Source organism: Plectropomus leopardus, chromosome 3 (assembly GCF_026936395.1).
Source record: "Plectropomus leopardus strain MGB_pleo_1.0 chromosome 3, ASM2693639v1, whole genome shotgun sequence".
Lineage (NCBI taxonomy): Eukaryota > Metazoa > Chordata > Actinopteri > Perciformes > Serranidae > Plectropomus > Plectropomus leopardus.
This window is the reverse complement of record NC_142178.1, coordinates 16958448-16978468: the sequence shown is the minus strand read 5'-3', so window position 1 is coordinate 16978468 and position 20021 is coordinate 16958448. Positions and strand designations below refer to the sequence as shown.

At 38.9% G+C, this 20021-nt stretch overlaps 1 protein-coding gene across 1 annotated transcript in view; it reads right to left on the bottom strand.

Annotated features, from left to right (window-relative positions):
- Nucleotides 1-14278, bottom strand: part of armh3 (armadillo like helical domain containing 3) — a 29269-nt gene extending 14991 nt beyond the window's left edge. Inside the window, exons 1-17 of the mRNA XM_042485742.2 lie at nucleotides 14092-14278; nucleotides 12278-12387; nucleotides 12120-12176; nucleotides 11264-11410; nucleotides 10952-11059; nucleotides 10765-10857; nucleotides 10582-10656; nucleotides 10393-10479; nucleotides 7359-7415; nucleotides 7205-7248; nucleotides 6619-6679; nucleotides 5810-5856; nucleotides 4567-4642; nucleotides 3497-3590; nucleotides 528-629; nucleotides 205-263; nucleotides 60-125 (exon numbers count right to left, since the gene is read on the bottom strand). Coding sequence (XP_042341676.1) covers nucleotides 60-125; nucleotides 205-263; nucleotides 528-629; nucleotides 3497-3590; nucleotides 4567-4642; nucleotides 5810-5856; nucleotides 6619-6679; nucleotides 7205-7248; nucleotides 7359-7415; nucleotides 10393-10479; nucleotides 10582-10656; nucleotides 10765-10857; nucleotides 10952-11059; nucleotides 11264-11410; nucleotides 12120-12176; nucleotides 12278-12379 — 1275 coding nt within the window. The 5' untranslated portion in view covers nucleotides 12380-12387; nucleotides 14092-14278. The remainder of the gene's footprint in view (nucleotides 1-59; nucleotides 126-204; nucleotides 264-527; nucleotides 630-3496; nucleotides 3591-4566; nucleotides 4643-5809; nucleotides 5857-6618; nucleotides 6680-7204; nucleotides 7249-7358; nucleotides 7416-10392; nucleotides 10480-10581; nucleotides 10657-10764; nucleotides 10858-10951; nucleotides 11060-11263; nucleotides 11411-12119; nucleotides 12177-12277; nucleotides 12388-14091) is intronic.
- Nucleotides 14279-20021: the final 5743 nt, after the last annotated feature.

Sequence of the window (20021 nt, the reverse complement as noted above, 5' to 3'; positions counted from 1 at the left end):
GTTTGCCTGTCAGTTGTGTCTGTTCCTTGCCCTCTTTCTCTCACGACCACAAAACTCACCATTCTGTGGAGGTTGACTCTGAAGTTCATATTGTCATCATGAAGAAAGGCATCAGCATACTGGTCCTATCACACAAAGAGGTAAAGTCAGAATAAAGACAAACTGTGGAGGGTGCAAATGTTACGGCAGTGCAGCTGCTCCTACCTCGGCTATGCAGGTGAGGATAATTAGGCACAGTCTGGCACTGTTGAGTCGATGCTCATCTGCAAACACACAAAATACAACAATCTTAACAGGAGAAAGGAAAACAGAGGGCTTTCACAGTGACCAAAACAAATGAATGCAATGAGGTGTGATATCAACAGGGGTTTTGCAGAGAACAGCATTTATTTGTCACTGCTGTCTACGACAACTACGTGAGGACACATCAGGACAGAGGTGAAGGAGAAAAAGCGAGAGAACGAAGAATTAGCTGAAGGTAGAGTGACAGAGACAAAGAGGAGGAGGACATGACGGTCTCTGTTTACCTTTAGTATCCTGCATTACAATGGAGGCGTACTTGAGGAAGGTGATGAGAAGGTTGCTTGTCTGCAGGTTGGGATCCAGAGGCAGCTCTGGGTTGTTCATCACTACGCAGCAGACGTAAAAATAAAACTTCAATCAAACATCATTACAGCAGATAAAATTCTAACCAATATTTTCTGTAATTATTATAAAGAACTAGGACATACAATTAGGATAAAGCAGACTTTAAAAGTCACAAAACTAGGCAATCAGTTCCAAGTCAGCTGTTTCATAAATAATGACATCCCAAAAACCAGAGTCTGAACTCAAAGTCTACAGTCTAAAAATGAGAATAACGAGACCGTTGTTTGGGCAGATGAAGTGCCCATTCAGGCAAATAACAGCCATTACAAAAAGTGATGTCTTTGTCTCATTACTATAGCTACTGTAGCCTGCTGCGATGTGTAGGCAAGCATTTCTATCCATTTAAAAAAATCTCTGCTGACTCAAACATACAGTTTGTTTCATGGATAAAAGATGAGCCGGTCATTTTAATCTCCTCAGATCACAGCAGGGGCCAAAGAAAGATTTCACACTGTCAAGAAACATCATCACAAGGAGTTGCACTGTGGAAGGAATAGGTGTATTCCTGACATGTGATTGCCTGCATGTGTGTGTGCAACGGTCTATGGTCGGAGTAGATGGCCCTCTTAGCGATAAAGCTCACATGACATGGCACGCTGCATGTGAAACATTCATCTGTATTTGAAGCTGGAGGTTAATATTTCATACAGAAAATGGCTCTTAGGTTTGACGCTATGGAGGGTAGCCAGAGATAGAAGCATGCACCTTTTAACAGTTACAGCATGTGTAGCATGCTAAATGACCTGATTCTGAATGTGCTGGCAGCAACACTCACCTTCCATTAAACCTAAAGTGACAGCCATGCACTCACGTTTAAAAAGATAAAAGTAAGTACGTGAGGTGGTGTAATAATCAAAATATTAGGATGTAATAAACCCACATTAGATGTGTCATTAACAGTGCATGAGCACCCCTCTTCTATCAGATAACCTTAAAAATCTATTGAATATTTGAAAAGGCTGCTGGTGTGGATGCATGTGTGTCTGCTCGAGGCAGGAGTAAGTTAGAGTCGCCATGTTTAGAGAGGGAGTTTTTAAAAATGTATGTAAAAACACTGCTAAGATTAAACTGAAGCAAAGAAGCAGAGACCTGTGATGCCAAAAAGGTTTAAAAAATCATTTACTCCATTTTCTGCCTCTTCTGGTATTTTGATGGGAATAATATTTTCAATTTAGTCTAATTCTATTTAAAGGTGAGGCTGTCTTATACAGCATATGTTAAAGCTGCCCCCTTTAAGCGCTGGTGTCCTTTAAGCTTAGGTGGTACACACAGTATTACACTATATCAGGGTTTTTAGAAATCCTGACGGTATGATCTTCAATTAAGGATGCAGCAGTGTACCGGTTTCAGGATATAATGTGGTATAAAAATTGACGGTTTTCATACAGTGGATATTTACTTATCTGCAGTATTGAAAAAAATGCCACTGGAAGACACTCCCTTATTTTACAAGTACATTAATTTTCGTTTCAAGTTTCAATTTTCGTAATAAACTATTTGTTTAACAAATAAAAACCTTCTGTTTTCAATCATTTAGGGTCATTTTAACTGATATTAATAATAATTCTGTAATACCGCATTACCGTGAAATCACAGAATTGTATCTGAGATGGTTATCGTACAGAGAAAATCTCATAGCGTTGATATCTTTATACCCTCAAAAATACAGACACTCCTCATTCTATTAAAGTGATACAGAGATGCTATGTGATGTCGTGTAGAGCACGTGCCACCACACAGCAGTCCCTACTGGTGGAACAGGAAGCTGTGCTGAGAAAGGTGGAGACAGTGAGTGGTGGGGATAACATTATAGGACTGCACAAAGGCAACCAGCAATGGCAGGAAGAGAGAGAGAGATAGCAGAGAAAAAGAGAATATTGGTAGTTACTGGAAAAGTGATTAACCAAGACATTGTTGATGAGTTTTATTTTGTTTCTGTCAAGTTCGAATGATGTGTTTTACAATGACATAACAAGTTACTAACTGGGGCGACCTCTAGCTCACCAGGTAGAGTGTGCACCCCATATGGCTGAGGCCTCCACAGCAGCCCGGGTTCGAGTCCGGCCTGTGGCCATTTGCTGCATGTCATTCCCCCTTCTCTCTCCCATCTTTCCTGTCTATCTAAAACTTTCCTGTCAATAAAGGGAAAATGCCCCAAAAAATAATCTTAACTTAATAATAATCATTCATTTATTAAGCTAGTCTTAGTTCGGTTAAAGAGAGAAACTTAGAATTCTACAAACATATGTCTGTTTGTATTTTTCTGTTTATTAAGAAAAACAGGTATAAGAATATTTCCTTTATTGACATTTTGTTAGTTTAATAGACTGAAAAAGCTAACAGAGCTTGTGTAACGAAACAAACTTGCTGCTCAGGGGGGGCAGCATATGAGGCTCTAAGATGTAGTTTCCATGACAACCGCTAGACTTTGCCTCTACAAAGAAGACAAAAGACTACTGAAATAAATCAGAAGAAATGTATCTAAGTCTAAAAAAATCTAAATAATAAATATAAAAAATCTAGTTAAAAAAGAGAAATGTTAGGATTTTACAAATGCTTGAATTTGTGATTTTAAGCAGCAGTTTTGACCACTGTACCCCTTACTCTACTGTTTGACAGGGGAAATACAAGAGTTACTAAAACCCTGCTACGACCTAATATTTCATGTGTTTCATGTTTGCTACCTTGCTTGCAACGCTGCAAAAAGTGTAGCTACAAAAACTGACCTGAAGGCAGTGAGAAGTCGTCCCTAATACGGATTTGAGATCTTTTCTGTAGAAACCAATGGGTGACTACATCCATGCAGTTTGTCTCCCCAAACAAAAATATCAAAAAGTGTGTGACTTACTGTCTAAGGAGGGCGGCGTTGTGCCAAGTGGTGTTGTAGGTGTGGTTGGAGTCGGGGTGATAGGTGTGGATGCAATGTCCATCTCAGGGTGGCTCTGTTGACAGACCAAAAACATGTGAAATCTTATTAATAGTAAAAGGATGTGTCTTACGTCCCATAATGCACAGAAAAATATTAACAGTACAGGCGGGGCAGGAGAAGGCAACATGATGCCATTTGGTGGAGACAGGAAGAGGAGTGTTTACTTCTGGTTGGCAAAACATTTCCACAAAATGGTACATTAATAATCGCTGCTAATTTATGACATTTGTTCCTCATTACAGCAACGCAACAAGCAGCACGGCGGCTTAATGGCCTTAGATGGAAGTTGGTGGCTGCTGTCCTAAATGCATCTGAACCACTCTCACTATTCAGTTAGTTACTTAGGCTGGCTGAACACTTTATTTGAATGTTCCGACGAGGATTCATAAACTAAAAGAAACAATATCCACTGAATGATTGCAGAGAAGCGATTTCCACATCTTATGCACCTTAAAAGAAATATGTGCCAGCAGCAGCGTAGCATCACTGTATCTCACCTTTCCTGCTGACATACCAGATCCACAGATAAAATAATGCAATAAACAGTCAAAAAATAAATGATGTCCGTCTCTTCCTCTTTTCTAACCACTGTCTTCTAGTTTTGTTCAACATTAGATGTAAAATCACATTGCAGACATCATGCTTGACAGAAAATTAGAAGACAAAGGAAAAGAAAATCAACAGTAAGAGATAAGAAGAAACAATGACGACAGGATTCAAAGAACAAAAAAACTTTGAGAAAAGCCCAACAATTAAGTTTGCCAGTATTACAATACCCCTGACTTGTCAGAAAAATCTCATTCTTAAGAATATTCTTATTGTCATTACTGACTTGATCCGTAATGACATAGTTTTGTAGGCAAGTCTCTCATGTTGGAGCACCCACAAATCTCTTCTCAGCAAAAAAATAAGAATTATCTAAAAGTTTTTTAATAACATCAAAAAACAGGCAAGCTAACATGTGCATTAGCAGAGGTAATGTACCTTACCTGTGCTAATACAGTGATGAAGTTGCGGTTAAGGTGCACAGCCTCATAGAGTGCCAGCAGAATCGCCTCATTGGTCCTTGAGAAGAAAAGGAAAGTTAGAGGTCAGCAGCTCAATCGCTGATGAAGTCTCAAGCTCTTTAAATAACACTAAACTGAGCAGAAAAAAAGCTCAAGGAACAAGTGAAGGAGCAGTGTGGTGTTTCAAGTTTATTAAAAGTCACCTCATGCATCAGCAGGTCACTTTTTTAATTTTCTGTATCATTAACTTCTGCACGATGTGTGTGACTACTAATACATCATTTTCAAAATTTCTTTACATTAAATTTGAATTTTGATAAATGAGTTGACATTAAGGATATTAAACAGCAGTAAACCTTGTTTACAGATATAAATAACTGCCTGCATTTTTAGTATTGTCATTCTCAATTTTAGGAACAGGGCAGCCATTAACAACGTCTACACTGTGTGAGAGTCTAAAGTGTCACTCTTGAAGGGAACGCCGGCTTAATTAGGAACTCCGAAATGTTATCCCCGAGAAAGGTTCAATCAATATGTGTGAACTTGAGCTACTCTCAAAGCCAGAAACCAAAGAACTAAGTCTCAAACTTATGATGGAAGCGACTATAAAGTCTGAAGCTGCTCCATCGACACTGTATCGGAGAATTTATTTATGAACCCACAGAACGTTTGTTTTTTTTTTTGTATAGCCAAATAAGCTTTACCATGTTGTAGTGTCCTCATTTGTGAATCAAAAAAAGTGCCCATATACTGCTCTCGGTGTTTAACACCTTTCATCATTCATTATCTGTTGAGCAGCTCCAGACTTCACACTCAATGACATCACAAATTTGAGTTTTAGCACTCTTTTAGTTTTTGGACTCAGGACAGCGTTGTTTATGTATACTAATATTTATGCACTGTCATAGACGATGAGAATAACATTTCTGAATTCTGAAAATGGGCGTGGTTCCACTTTATGAACTTTTTGTATTTTCTCTTCCTGCCAAATGGTCATGATAAAGGTGTAAGTGTTGCCCCCCCCCCCAAAAGAAATGATGAAGTAATGCATTGAGACAATCAAATTTGAGGCTGTGCTTTAGCAGATACAGCTTTTTTAAGTATTTTTCAAAAACAAGATTTACGTTCAAGTAAAACAGAGGACAGGGAAAAAGCACTGCAGCTGTAACAGACTCAACAACAATACATGGCCGAAGGGTAACATCTTCAATGACTTTGCACTTACTGTACAGAGAGTTTCTCATCTGCGTCAGCTATAAACATGCTGCCCACCTGTATAAAGAAGAAGGATCAAACAATTAGCAAAGACTGTGAAAACTACATATATCACCACGCGGTTGTACACCTCTGTGCACTTACAGTTTATATCCATGTCTGTGAAAACAAGGATGCTTCACACACAGAAGATCTATACAATCAGCACCGTTTCAAGGTGGTTCTTGAAGGTTCTTGAGTTATAGCCAAAAACATGTTGTATGATGTCACCCTGACCTTTGACCTTCAACCACCAGATTCAAATGGGTTCATTCTTGAGTGGACGGTTGTTCCAAATTTGAGCAAACTTCCTCAAGGCCATCTTCAGATACTGCCTTCACAAGAATGAGACAACTGCAAGGTCACAGTGACCTTGAACTTTGACCACCAAAATCTAATCAGCTCATCCTTAAGTCTAATTGTACATTTTTGCCAAATATGAAGAAATTCCATAAAAAGGTTTTCTTGAGATATCACGTTCGCGTGACCTTTGACCACCAAAATCTAATTACTTCATCCTTCAGTCAAAGTGAATATTTGTGTCACATTGGAAGAAATCCCCTGAAAACATTCTTAAAAGATTGCGTTCATGAGAATGTGCTGGCCAGACGGGTGGATGGGCAACCATCCATGTCCCCGACGTGGAGGCATAAAAAAGCAGCTGCCCCAATAAGTTGCAGATCAAACTCTCTGAATACCAAATACATCCTTGTAAAAAGAAAAAGCAGCATAATTAAAATACAAATACTGAAGCAATATGAAGTAAGAATAAGCTCCTACCATACTAGTGAGGGTAGAGAAGAACCCGCCCTGGTTCTCCTCCTCTTTGTCTTTGTACTGCCTAAAAAACAGAAAAGACAAAGACACAAAGCAGTGAATGAAAAAGTGGACAGAATAACAAATTAATTGAAGACAGGTAGAGCTGCACAAGAGCAGAGGCAGAGATATACGTTTTCACAAAACACAATGCTTGTACCCTAACACACATTCCCCTAACATCTCCCTCCACTTCCCGCAACGCATTATCTAAGGGACATTCGCTGTATACACAAAAACAATGAACTGTATAGAGCCGTCATCCATCACTTTGATTTGTCTGTCGCCGCACGCAGGCAGACGAGACCTCCTTCACAAACAGCATTTTAATTCCCAAACCTTGACTCATCCAAAAAACATTACCGACTGCCAAAGAAAACTGTCAGATATAAATAACTAAAAGTATAAAGGGCCTTTTTTTTCCAGGAGAATAGAAATAGAACATTTGCAGGAGACATCAAATTAAAGTGATGACGCCAGCGGCCTCAGCACACCGTGAACCGCATCATTAAAAACATGTTTTTGACACATGGAAATTTTTAGATCTCACCTGTTATATTCTGTTAGAGCTTGGTGGACAACCATACCCATTCCCTGGGGAAAATAAACATCCAGTATTTCAGTCAAACCGTGAAAGGCCTAAATCACACTGGCTTTTTAATATTCTGCAGCTAAGAAGAGACGGTACGTAACAACATACTTACATCTAGTGTTGGCTCATCGTCCACAATGGAGAGCTTCACAATGTATGGATTCACAGACTGTCAGACAGAGAGAATTAGTGAAATTAGAAGCTGTCACATATTTGACACAAACGTTAAAGTAAAAAAAGTATTTCACTGCTGGAAAAACAGTCTTTTCATAAAATTGGGCCGTCTACGCAGTCGAAAGACACAAATATTTTAAACATTTTAGGCGGCAAATAGGCAGGGCAGTAACACAGCCTGTTTATATTGGATCAGCCCTGCTTATAGTGTGTTCACTGTGTTCACAATATAAGTGCATAAAAAAGCCCCCCTCGTGTTGAATTTATGACCCTTTACGTGGACATTTTCCGGAAGCTCAGAGTTCAAGAGTTGTGACGTATTTTCAGACATTTTCCGGACTCTAATTTTACAGAGGATGGTAAGTTAATATATTGTAATTTAAGCTGTATAGAGTTGGTCTCTGTTATTTTATAATATGTCTGAGGAAAATGTTGATATTTCTACGGGCCTCATCTTTTTCCTCTGACACTCTGCCTTTGCATTACATGCATTACAGGACTCTGTCACTAGCTTGCTAAATCGTTAACCTCAGTGGCCTCTTGATTCCAACAGTAGCATCCATGTTGCTGTTGCCTAGCAGCACTGCTCTTACAACTTAACCACTTGAACGCCCAGCATGTTGTGTACAGGGCTTCCCAAAATCCGGAAGTACAGCCTATAGTTTGAGAGACAGCCAGAGAGCCAGCAAAACTTGTTGGAAATGAGCAGGGAGATCTAGGCAATGCTTAGATAGAGGGAAGTTTCTCACGGTTCATTTACCCTTTAATACTTCATGACCCTTAAAGAGAAGTCCTCTTTTCATTTTGTCCCCTTACTCGAGGGGCTAATCTACAGACAAGGTTCAGTAATGCAGTTAAAAATGCATGGAGCTTTCTTGGAGACAAGCAAGTAAGCGACGCCTGGGTAATACTGAATTACAGAAACAACTCCATGCGTATTAGTTGGATTTTAGCAGTATTTTCATGCTGCATCCATACGTAAAATGCAGACTGGTACAGCTCACTTGTCTTACACATTTTACTCAAGTAAATTCTCTTTGTGTCGCTGCCCACTTTGCTTACATCAGAGGGTGCATCCAAAAACCTCAGTCCTCATCCATTTATCCCCTCCCACACTGCAACCCTTATCCTTCCAGGAAATAACTGGAGAGGGAAGTGAATTGGAATTAATTTCAGACAGCATGATTGCTTCTCTGTCATCAAAATGTTGGACATGTGTGTCTTTGATGCTGGACACAGCCCAGGTCAAAGTCTTAATGTTCATCAGGTGCCAAATAGAAATTTCGTGTTCAGCTTTAACAAATATCCTTATTGATGTGTTCATGGATGAATCTGTTTGCTCAGATTACACACGTTACCCAAGTCTGCTTTCCCTTTGTGATTTAACTGTAATAAAAAGAGAGCAATTCAATTTTATACTCCTATCATTCCCTCATGTTTCCCTTGGGCGTGGTGTAGCTCAAAATTGATAACACTTCCCAGAAATAACACACCTATACAGTAGGGCAGGGCCAGTGTAAAACATGCCAAACCGTTTTGATATTACAACAGCAGAGCAAGTGGAACGTAAAGACACTGTGACTCAACAGCAAATGAGTGTCGACTATCATGTAACATTTAAGTGCTCTGTCCACGATGAATCCCGTAAATATGCACTTCTGTTACTTCATGTAACAAACCGCCTGAATATATCAGCTGTGTGCTCGAGATCAGACTGGACACTTAACCACTTCAAAGATGAATGAGCATCCCTCATGCTATCCTCCTACGTTTGTAACATTACTTTTTTAACACGTTTTATATTGTGAAATTTACTGAAATTACATACAATATAGCCAACAGCAAGTACAACGGGTTGTTAATATTGATGGTAGTTTACCAAAAACGTTCAGCTCCCTGTCAATTTCCCTCCAGCTAGCTTCCAACATATTTTGGTTTTTGTAGTGAAATGAGGAGATATCCTTAAGATAATTCCTCATTTCATCTTCACAAATCAGCCTTTCTTTGTCCACTGCAACGCTTTCAAAGCAAGCGACAGAAATAAACAGAAACAGGGCATCCGACAAAAGTTTAGTTCTTAACAGTTAGCCAGTTAGGGCACCTCTTCCGTCAGCTTCATATCCAAAATGCTGCCATATTGCCACGTTTTCAGTTTTCTCGAGAGACTAACTCTGCCATGTCACCCCTAGTCACCCCAAAAAATATGTCAACTTTCTAATTAACAAGCACAACGTTAATTAGATGACTGAAACGTTATCTCCTTCATGATGCTCACTTGGCTCACAGCCCATCAGACTACTGGCTCCATTAGTCAGTTTACAAACAAACATAATATTATGTTGATCATGTTGTCATATTTCTTATTACTAATGCAATGAAGGTTGGATTTAGCGCCGTGACGCTGTCAGTGCACATTGCTGCTGATGTAGGCCATTTTTACTGTGACAGAACAAGTCATGATGACAAATGCAGGTTCAGCCAGTTTGCATAAAATTTAACTGATTTAAACCTGTACGCTGGACCCGACAGCTAATGCACTTGAACCATACTCAAGACCAACTTTTCAAGTGGACTCGGGGATCAGCCATCATACTCTGGCCCAGTGCGGTACACATTTCTCTCACTCATCAAATGAACTGGACTTTGGAGTCAAGTGAACCCAGGTCCTTGATGTGAACGCTGCCCAAGTCAGCCCTATCATCACACAAATTACAAACACGCCACATATGTTTCTGTCTTTATCAACGCTGATTATGGGTCTTCAGGGATCCACTTGGGTATTACACATAATGATATCAGTTTCTCACTCATTGCAAAAAAGTAAGACAGTGGAGAAAATGAAGATTGATCTTTGGGGCTTTTAGATGCACTTTCATCATCTATGCAGTATATTAATGCTTGCTGCACTTCCCTGCTGCTCAAAAAGCTTTTCTAATTGACAAGTACAGATTCCTGCAAGTATATGTACACACCTCATATTTCCTGTAGTTGACCAGCAGGGCTAGGAGGACTACAGCATCATAACCATGCTGCCCTCTACTGGAACCATCAGACAAAATCTGAGGAGGAGAGAGAGGGAGAACACAGATCAACACACCGTGAAGAAAAGCAGTTGTAGAAAAAAAAATTGCAGTGGATAAAGTCTTCTGCTAATCACTTACCTGTAGGATGGCTTCAAAAATGCTGTTGATCATCACATACTCCAGAATGGTGTTCTGACTAATATTGTCTGTTACCTGTAAACACATGTTTCACATATTTGTGATGCTTTTTTAAACAGCACAACAAGCAATGCCCACAAGCTTGTCATTATTATTCATCTGGCTTGATATATTCTGTCTCACCGTCACCAGACACAGCAGCAGCTTAAGACAAAGGCTCTTCAGACTCTCTGAGCCATCTCCACAAAGAAGGCTGTCCAGTCTCTCCATCAGGTCCTGTAGGAGACACAAACACGAGACATGACATGAATGAAGACAAATCATTTCTTTTTCTCTATTTCTTCTGCCTCTCGAGGTATTTTCCGCACACCTTCATCCTTTGCTCAGCCTTGTCAAAGCCCATGAGCATGTTGATGATGTCAAAGCCAGACGCGGACTTGTTCTTCTGGTGAACCCCCCGGAACAGTGCACAAAGTGTCTGGGAAGATAAACAAAGGCACATAAATACAAAAATACATCATCCTAGCACTATAATAGTGACAAAAAAGGTGAATCCATGAATCTGACAAGTCACGATTATTTCAGGATCATAAGCAGACTTCAGTTGCTACTGATGTGATGGTAACAAGTGCAATGCAGCCTATGGGTGTTGATCTATTTGGTCCTCCTGAGCTTTAGTTACCTGCAGGGCATTGACCACTTTGATCTGGTGCTCTTCTCCCAGTGCCTGAACACAGTGGTGGAACAGAGAGTTGATGTTGTCCTGGATTCGCTGAACTTCCTCCCCATCTACACTCTCCAACTTTGACTCCAGGTACTCAAGGTTCACCTGAAACATGTTGGAAACACAGAAGTATGCAAACATATATATTGGCTGAGAAAAATAAAGTTTGGGGTGAAAAGGAAGCAATGCATGGTGAACATGCATAAGAGTGGAGGATGACTAGGACATTTTTTGGGGGTATTTGATTGACAGTTTCACAATACCCTCCTGTCAACACAGCATCAGCTTAGCCAATTAGAAACGTGGTGAAGGATAAGAGCTGCGCAGTCGATGCAAATTAGACCACAGCATGACTTTCACAATCCTATGCTGTCGACTAATCTACGCAGCATTTGTTTGAATTGTGATTTGTGCACCTCACTACTTCCTCTTTTTCTCTACATTAAGTGTGTGCAGCCTGAAGGTAAGTATGGGCATAATAAGAAGCCAAACTTGAAGCTTTTACATGTTCTGCATTATTAATCAATGACACTTGACTGCATTTTCTGCATAAGGGTAGCACCATCCCATTGATGTATTGGCAGATTTATGCACATATACATATGACAATTTCTGCTTCTGTTCTGTTTCATTTCTGGCAAATTTTATTTTGAAAATATATTACTGACAAAATCCATATGACTCAGTAAGCTTTACTGCTACCACTGCTTACACTTTGCACACAAACACAATAAAGTCGTATTTTTCTTTAATGCAGAACACATGTCTACGTAACAAAATGTGCTTTGTCAAGTATTGTTCTATTTCACTTCACCTTCATAAGAAACAGCTCATCCCAGAAGCGAGGGTTGTTTTTGGCTGGGTCTTCTTTCTGAATAAAAAAAAAAAAGAGTCAAAACTTTGTTTACACTTGCACACAATTATATTTCTTTTCACTTGCCATCACTGACATTCTCCCATTGTGATACTTACTGCAAAGATCTCATCATACATCAGCACCACCTTCTCTTTCAAGGGTTTCTTAGAGGATGACGTCCTCCTCAGCAGCCCTGCCTTCTTCTCCATCTGAGACATGACTAAGTCTGAGGGAAAAGATGCAGTTTAGCTAGATGAGGATGTACATTAATTATGTTAAATAAAGAAAAAAAGATTGAAATCACCAAGGTTTTTTTCAATTATATGGATTTATTTGAGGACAGGGCAGACAATGTTCTATATTCATGTTTCAATCAACAAATCTAATGAAAGACCAAAACCAACAATGCGTTTGTTAGTCTGGCGCTCAGTAATTTTCAACTTCCCCAGTCTGTCTGTGGCAAACAGCCCCAAGCCTAGGGCTGGGTAATAAATAGAAATTCTAATATCACAGCATTTTTTACCAAAGATATCAATATTGATACGATTTTGTAGGGCTGACTATTGGTACTTTCTCAAAATATCTACACACTGAGACTTTTGATGAATAATCATCAGTACTGTGGTTATAATGGCATAGTGAGTGAAGGCAAATAATAAAAAAGCTAGAACAGTGTGGTACCTTCAGAAAATTACATCACTTTACACAAATTTCTCTCTTAAAAGACCACTCCACCTACAATATTAACATATCCATGATCTAAGATGATATGTAGTCTTATATCAATTTACCGATATATTAGTCCCGCCCTGCCCAAGCCTGTTCTTTTGTTCTGAAGACAAAGATCTTCAAAAACTGTCACGGATATTTAGTTTTAAGTTTAAATATTGCTGAATATTCCTAAAACAGCTGTGCATTGTAGCAGCAAATGTCATTCAAAGATGTATCTGATAGAGATTTGGTGCAAAGACAGTTGTTTGCAAAATCATGTGGAATAACTGGAAGGTAACTACAGGGCCCATGTCCATCATTATGAAGAAATATGTCAGTAAGTGGGACAATGCAGCTTAATAATGCATTTTTGGACAACAGTAAAAGGTCTATGGCACAGAGAGTGAGATATATAAGGCCTTGGCTACGCAGGCAATGCTTGTTAATGGGATCCATTCAATCAGTCTTTCTTACTCAGGAATACTACACTCTTTATAACCAGATTTCTGATAGTTTTCAGCAACAGGTGGACATTTCAGTCACCACTGCCCTCAAAAGTTTACTAAACTTCTCTACCAGGTCACCAAAGACAGAGCTATGTTGTGTAAATGTCAGAGTGACAGAGCTGCACTGTGCTTGAAATCAGATCTGTTAAATTTTAGTCAAAGTGACAAACTATCAGCTAGCTAACTATAACTAATGAACGTAAACATTTCACATTAAGTCAACAGAGATATTTAAAGTAACGTCCGAATGAGTCAAGCAACCTAGCTAGAGATGTATTAGATTATCTAAGTAATTATCAGCTGACATTTTCTCAAACTAACAGCACATGACAAAACAGCTAACCAAGCAAACCCAAGTGTAAATGGGGATGGGCTGCTGCTAGCTCGTCAGCTAATATTAGCTAACTGACCCACCGTTTGCTAACTAGGTTATACTAGTTACAGCAACGTGGTTGACAACATATAAACAAACACGTATTATTGTCCAGTCGGCACTTAATGGCCACTTAGTCTATCGGCAGTCAGGTCAACAAATCTACTAAAATATTCTGTTTTCGCAGCTAAAGCTAACGCTACTATAGCTAGCTAACGCCTGTCAGGCAAGCATCGTAACATTTATTTAGCGTCTGCTATCAAATGACACGGGGAGATTATTGACATTATTACATTATTTTGACTGGTACCGCTTAGTTAGCAGTGTGATTTGCTCTTACCTCAATTAAAGTTTTAAAATCTAAGTCGTGAATGTAGTTCATGAATCCTTGTGACAACAGCAGCCTCTGCTAGCATACTGCTATCAGCTATCTGCTGCCGGTCTTCAGGGTCTTACTGCCCCGCAGATACTCCCTCCTCTGCTCAAACATCACCCTCACTGCTGACAGCAAATAAACGAGGAAAAATATACAGTAATATTGTTAGATTCTGTATGTTATTATCCAGAGCTCACATACACTGAGCAATAAATTAATAAGATTAAAAAAAATGTAGAAAATATAACAGCTCCACCCTTGAGGGAAAGAAGCAATTAAAGGCCTAGGCTCTTAAAAAGGATGCGTCAATATCAACACAACCTGTGTTAAACTCTTACACATGAATGAGTGAATTTGGGACAATATGTGTTATGTTAATTGTGACACATTAAATGTGTCAGACAGGTTAACACAAATATGTGTAATAATGTGTAAATACCGACACACAGTTTGTGTTGCTGTATGTCCAGATATGAACCCATTCATGTGTTATTCCACACAAATGGGCGAATGTGATGACTATAAATGAATACAACACTGTAAATTATTTTGAATATATCTACTAAAGTTTCTCCTAATTGTGGACTAGAACTGAAGCCATTTTCATAAGTCATGCAGCCTATATTTTTGTTTCCAGTTTAAAAAAAAAAACGAATAAGACATTAAAAAGATATACATAAGTAAAGGTGACTGTCCATGGTGTGGGAACTTTTTTTTTAACACATACTGCAGAAAAACAGAAACAAAGCACTTAATGTCATCAATTATTTTATTTGTCAAGAAATTAAATTGAATTGATTTTTAAGCAGAAAGAAACAGAGACACGCAAGTGCCACAACAAACATGCATGTCTCCATATTGAACTGCAATGTGGACGAAATAAAAATATGTCAATAAAGCCATACCCCCGGAGACATTTAATAAAAGGACTCTCACTGTAGATCATTTGTGTATGCTTTTTAAATGTTGCACACTGGGATAATTATTGTTTTTACTTTGTTAAAAGCTAAGACAGGCTTTCATCGGTACGTCACCATATTTCCTGCAACAGTCTGAGCATCAGCAAGTGCCTCTGCGTTTCATAGTACATCTATACTGCGTCTGTATCTCTATGGGGAAACAAAGAAGTACTTCATCAGTGAAAAGTCTCAGCATATAAAGGAGATTGTTTGGCTCCTGTCTAGAATAGCTTGTGGGTGTTTGACAGCAGCAGGCCCTGAAGAGCAAAGTGTCAAGAACTTCATATTCCCATAAACAATGGTGACTGAAAACCATCCAATTCAAGCGGAGGAGACTTAAGGCTCAAAATAAATGAGTAACGTAAGAGTAAGAAGCTTTCTGTGTGATACTGAAGAGGTGCAATGATTAGTTTATCTTAGACCAGATCAGCAGGGCAGAACTTTGTGTCATGACATGACCTTTGACTCTGTGGTCGATGGCCTTTTTTTGCGTATCTGAAGCACATGGAGGAAGAGGAAGTTACATAACGTTCTGAAATATTATCAGTAAAACTAAATGGCATCTCTGATATTCATTTTTGCATTAATTACAGATTTTTAATGGCATGTTTCTGGCATTTTTACATGACTGCTTCCTGATCAACCACACAGAGGATATTAGATAAGCCAGTCAGATGCAAAATAACTGCTTTTTAACTACTGCAGATTGGTGATTCGCATTTATCAGCATCTGTGAATTACAAAAAGAGTCCCCTCTGTGATAATAAATTGCACAGTGGGTTTCTCTCCAATTTAAAGCAACACTTGATGCTCCCACGTTTTGACCTCATGAGTTCTTCGGTAAATTAACTTTACCATCGAGGGTCCTATATTCCTGGTAAAGACTATGGAGCGCCTCAATTTCCGGACTAAATGAGACGAACTCGGCTTTTACCGTATCATTAGACAGAGGAGGAGATGAGCCAAGAGAGAGGAGGAGAAATCAGAATATAATGAGAGAGGGGTAGAGGAGGAGAGCATTAGCTGAGGGGAGAAAGAGAACATTAACTGACACACACAGACATGCAGGTTGCGCAGTTACACACTAACTGAACATACAAATACACACCGAACATTTGCAAGGAAGGTGTCAGACAGTGTTTCACTCTGTTTAACTTCCCTGTGACTAACTCTAGTGTGCACTAAACCTGAAAAACTGCTGTTGTTGCCAGATTTGTCCACATTGATGAAAAAAATTGTGCAAGTTCCTGATAAAACTGTCTGTAAAATCTTGTTTTGTTGTAGTTTAATATGGTGATCTTAAGTAAACACACTGTTATGAGAGAGTAAGTTATGTTTCATAAAACAACACAAGCTATTGTAAGCATCGTTAAATGAGAGTTATCATAAAGACAACAGCTCTTTAAATATCATTTTCCCTGATGGGCACCAGAGTGTGATTCATTATTATATTTTCTTTTTCTTGACATTTAGAACAAAACACACGGAGAACAGTGGGAGTTTCAATGCACGTTCCTTAAAATTAGAACACTCCCCACAATTCATCTCCAACACTCAATTCATCGCCCAAACATTTTCACCTTTTTTTAAAAAAACTGTCTGCATGATACCTTTTAGAAAATATCTACAGTAAATTCTCACCTGTCGCTGTCTTATACACCAAACTATTATAACACAAAAAGTTGTGTTTTTTAATCAGGATTTCACTTGATACCTGTGAATCAGAATGTTGAGTTAACCCTTTGACCCCTGGGCAAATTGGCTTGATTTCTTTCAAAAACATGGCACGACGGCAATGAGGAACTTATGATAAAATGACCAAACAAATAAGAAAACAAGTTAAAATGAAAATAACCTAAAAATTAACTGGGAAATTAACTGAAAAACACTGCTTAAAATTTGAATAATGCTGAAATATAATGGGATTATGATAATTAGAAATTCAGATTTTTTCCCCTAGCTTTAAAAAAAAACAAAAAACTTCTAAATCTACTAATTTCTTTCAGTTTGTGGAACATGTCTTTCCAACTTCCTCATTGCCTTTTCTTCCTCGTGTTTCGAAAGAAATCAAACCAATTAGCTCAGGGGTGAAAGGTTTAAATACAGTTAAAAAGGCATCTCAATACAGCACAAGAGAAGTGATGTGGATATTCAAAGGGTTAATCAATCGTGGGTCTCAGAACAGAGAATTGCCTGCAGTCGATGCAAAACATTAAAGCTTTTTCTGAGAAACATGCATGTGTTACACGAAAACACATTTTTAATAGATGACTAATTAACATGGTTCACTAGAGGACAACTACATAATATCCTAACGCAGCATCGATAATTAAGGATCAGTGGACTTCTGGACCGCACAATATGAGGTTATTTAAAGTGTCAAAGGCCACTCATGATGGGAACAATTTTAATCAACAGCTGATTATTGTAACTACATCAGCTGCTGACATTACAGTGAAGGCTGCTGAAGTGACAAGTGGGCAGTTTGAGTTTGAGAAAGAAGGAACTGAGGAGGAAAACAGGAACAGCAAAGAGCATGGAAGGACGACAAGAAAGTCAAGCAGAGACAGTAATGACCTGGATCCATTAAATAATGTTCAAACATATCCTCTGTCTTTTTGACCTTTTGTGATTCACAAATATTCCTGAATCTTGAAGTAAGAGCTTGACAGAGTCAGATGGCATAACAGCCAGAGTGAGGACAGAGACAGTCTGCTCCTCCTCGGAGGTGAGAGTTTTCATCAGCTTGTTACAGCTTTACTCTAAACCCCAGGAGACCCTCAGTGTTTCAGCTGGCTGGAGGCTTCACCGACAGCCTTTACAGCTCTGCAGGTACAGTGTGACACAGGGAGTGGAATAAATGCCTGAAAAGAAAATGTACAAGCTGGCAGGTTGATATGTGTGTGAGGCGGGCTGTAGCGGAGATACCGCAGGGCTTTGACACTGAGAATCTGTAGCGTTTTGCAACCAACTCTACTGACCTGAGTTCTGTAAATAAGAGATTTTATTATTTTTAGAACTTTATTATTCTTAATATTATACAAGGGACATATTCAACACCTTTAAACATGGACTGACATTACTTTTTTTGTGCTGCTTTCAGGTGCCTTTCACAAATATTTCCGACTTTTAGCCATGAGAAAATTGGTGTGACTTCTTTCAAAAACATGGAAAACCGGCAATGAGCAACTCGGCAGGAAATTTGTAGATTTAGAGAATTATTTTTATCAAGCTTGGGGAAATCATTTATACTCATTACTCATTTATAATTCTCATAATTACATATTTAAAATAATTATTTAAAGTTACAAAATTCTTTTAATTTTAAGCACTTTCTTAAGGTCATGTCTTTGTTGCTGTTTTTTTTTAAAAAAAAAAAACTTTATTCTTTCTTTTTTTTTTAAAATTAATTTGATACAGACTTACGGCATTTGCCTTTTTTTTTTTAACTCTCTGCTAGACTAACCTTACCAATCACAGTCTGTGCACTTTCCTGGTGTCACAGAAACAAAGCAGAGACAACAAAGCTTTACTTCTTCAGTCCTTCCTTTTATCCGCTCACACACCAGGTCACACCTCGCTGCTCTACAGTCACAGTCGCTGCACAAAAGCCGCATCAGCTGTGACATGAGGATGTTTTTTTCTAATAAGAAGAAGGTTTTTTTTTTTTAAACTTCAGACATAGTGTTAAAAGTTTAGCAGTATCGTAAGTGAATTTAAGATCTGTTCCTCATGCAAGGTCTCGGAGCACTGGTCCGCAATCTGGTCCCCGGGGCCTCTTCCATCCTGCCTGCCATTTTCAATCAAGTTGTCTATTCAAGGATCTGATGTAAACCTGGATCAACAGGTAAAAGCAATTAACCACCCTGTAGAATGAAAATACCAGCAGGCCTCTGCTCTGTGCCTTGAGGACAGGATTTGAGGAGCACCAGGATACCAGCAGCACAGCCTGAAGCTTGTCTAATTTTAACTAAACTTCACTGAAAGGTAACATGGTTCAGACTGCCGAGGGACGGGACACAGAGGAGGGGCTTGTTTCAAGGTGAGAGGAGGAAGAGTGATGTGCATTACATCAGTCAGTAATAAATAAAACTAAAAATAAAGAGTTGATTTTCTGTAGCTTTGGCTCTCTAAAGTCTGATATCATCAGGCTCATCTCAGCTTTGGCTTTTGGACTTGAAGTTTTTAAGGGCTGTTTTGCAGACATGCAAGACAAGAGTGGCAAGAGTTTGCAAGACATGGGCAATTACTAAATAAGATACACTATAGTGTTGCATTATGGGATCTGTATGATTACTTGTTAAAGTTTGACCCTTACTAGGGGCTAAATGTCATAGACGATCTCAGCTTTTGCCGCATCACTTTTTTCCATTCTTTTGAGAATCTGTATCCTGTTGACAAATATAGAAAACATTAGTTATTTCCTCTAGTTTAAGGTATACTGTGCAGTTTTTTGGGCAGTGTTTGTAAATATACTGAAGTGAAAAGTAAAAGCCAACCCTACATTCATCCCCTTATATTTTCACCGGGCTATATGTGTGTTTTTCAGCACCGTCTCTTGGATGCCTGCTGAACCTGGTCCCTACCTTTTTTTAAAGTTTCAGCCTCATGCTGTGAGGTGCCGCTGTGGAGGTACACGCCCATAAACTTCACCAACACAAGACATAGATCAATACAGCTACAGGGCAGAGTCTGCAGAAAAATACACGTTCACAAATCTCTAGTACATCCTAAATGATGATTGGGAGGGATTACGAGTCTATATATAGTTGTTTTTTTTAAGGAAAATCCAGCATAGTACATCTTTAAATCAATTTTGTGTCAGAACTACATGGCTAAAATGAAATTCCTTAGGTACGGCATTCACAAGTGACCAACACTCAGACTAGCACCAACTTAATTTGTCAGCCGTGTTGCAATAATTACAAAACAGTC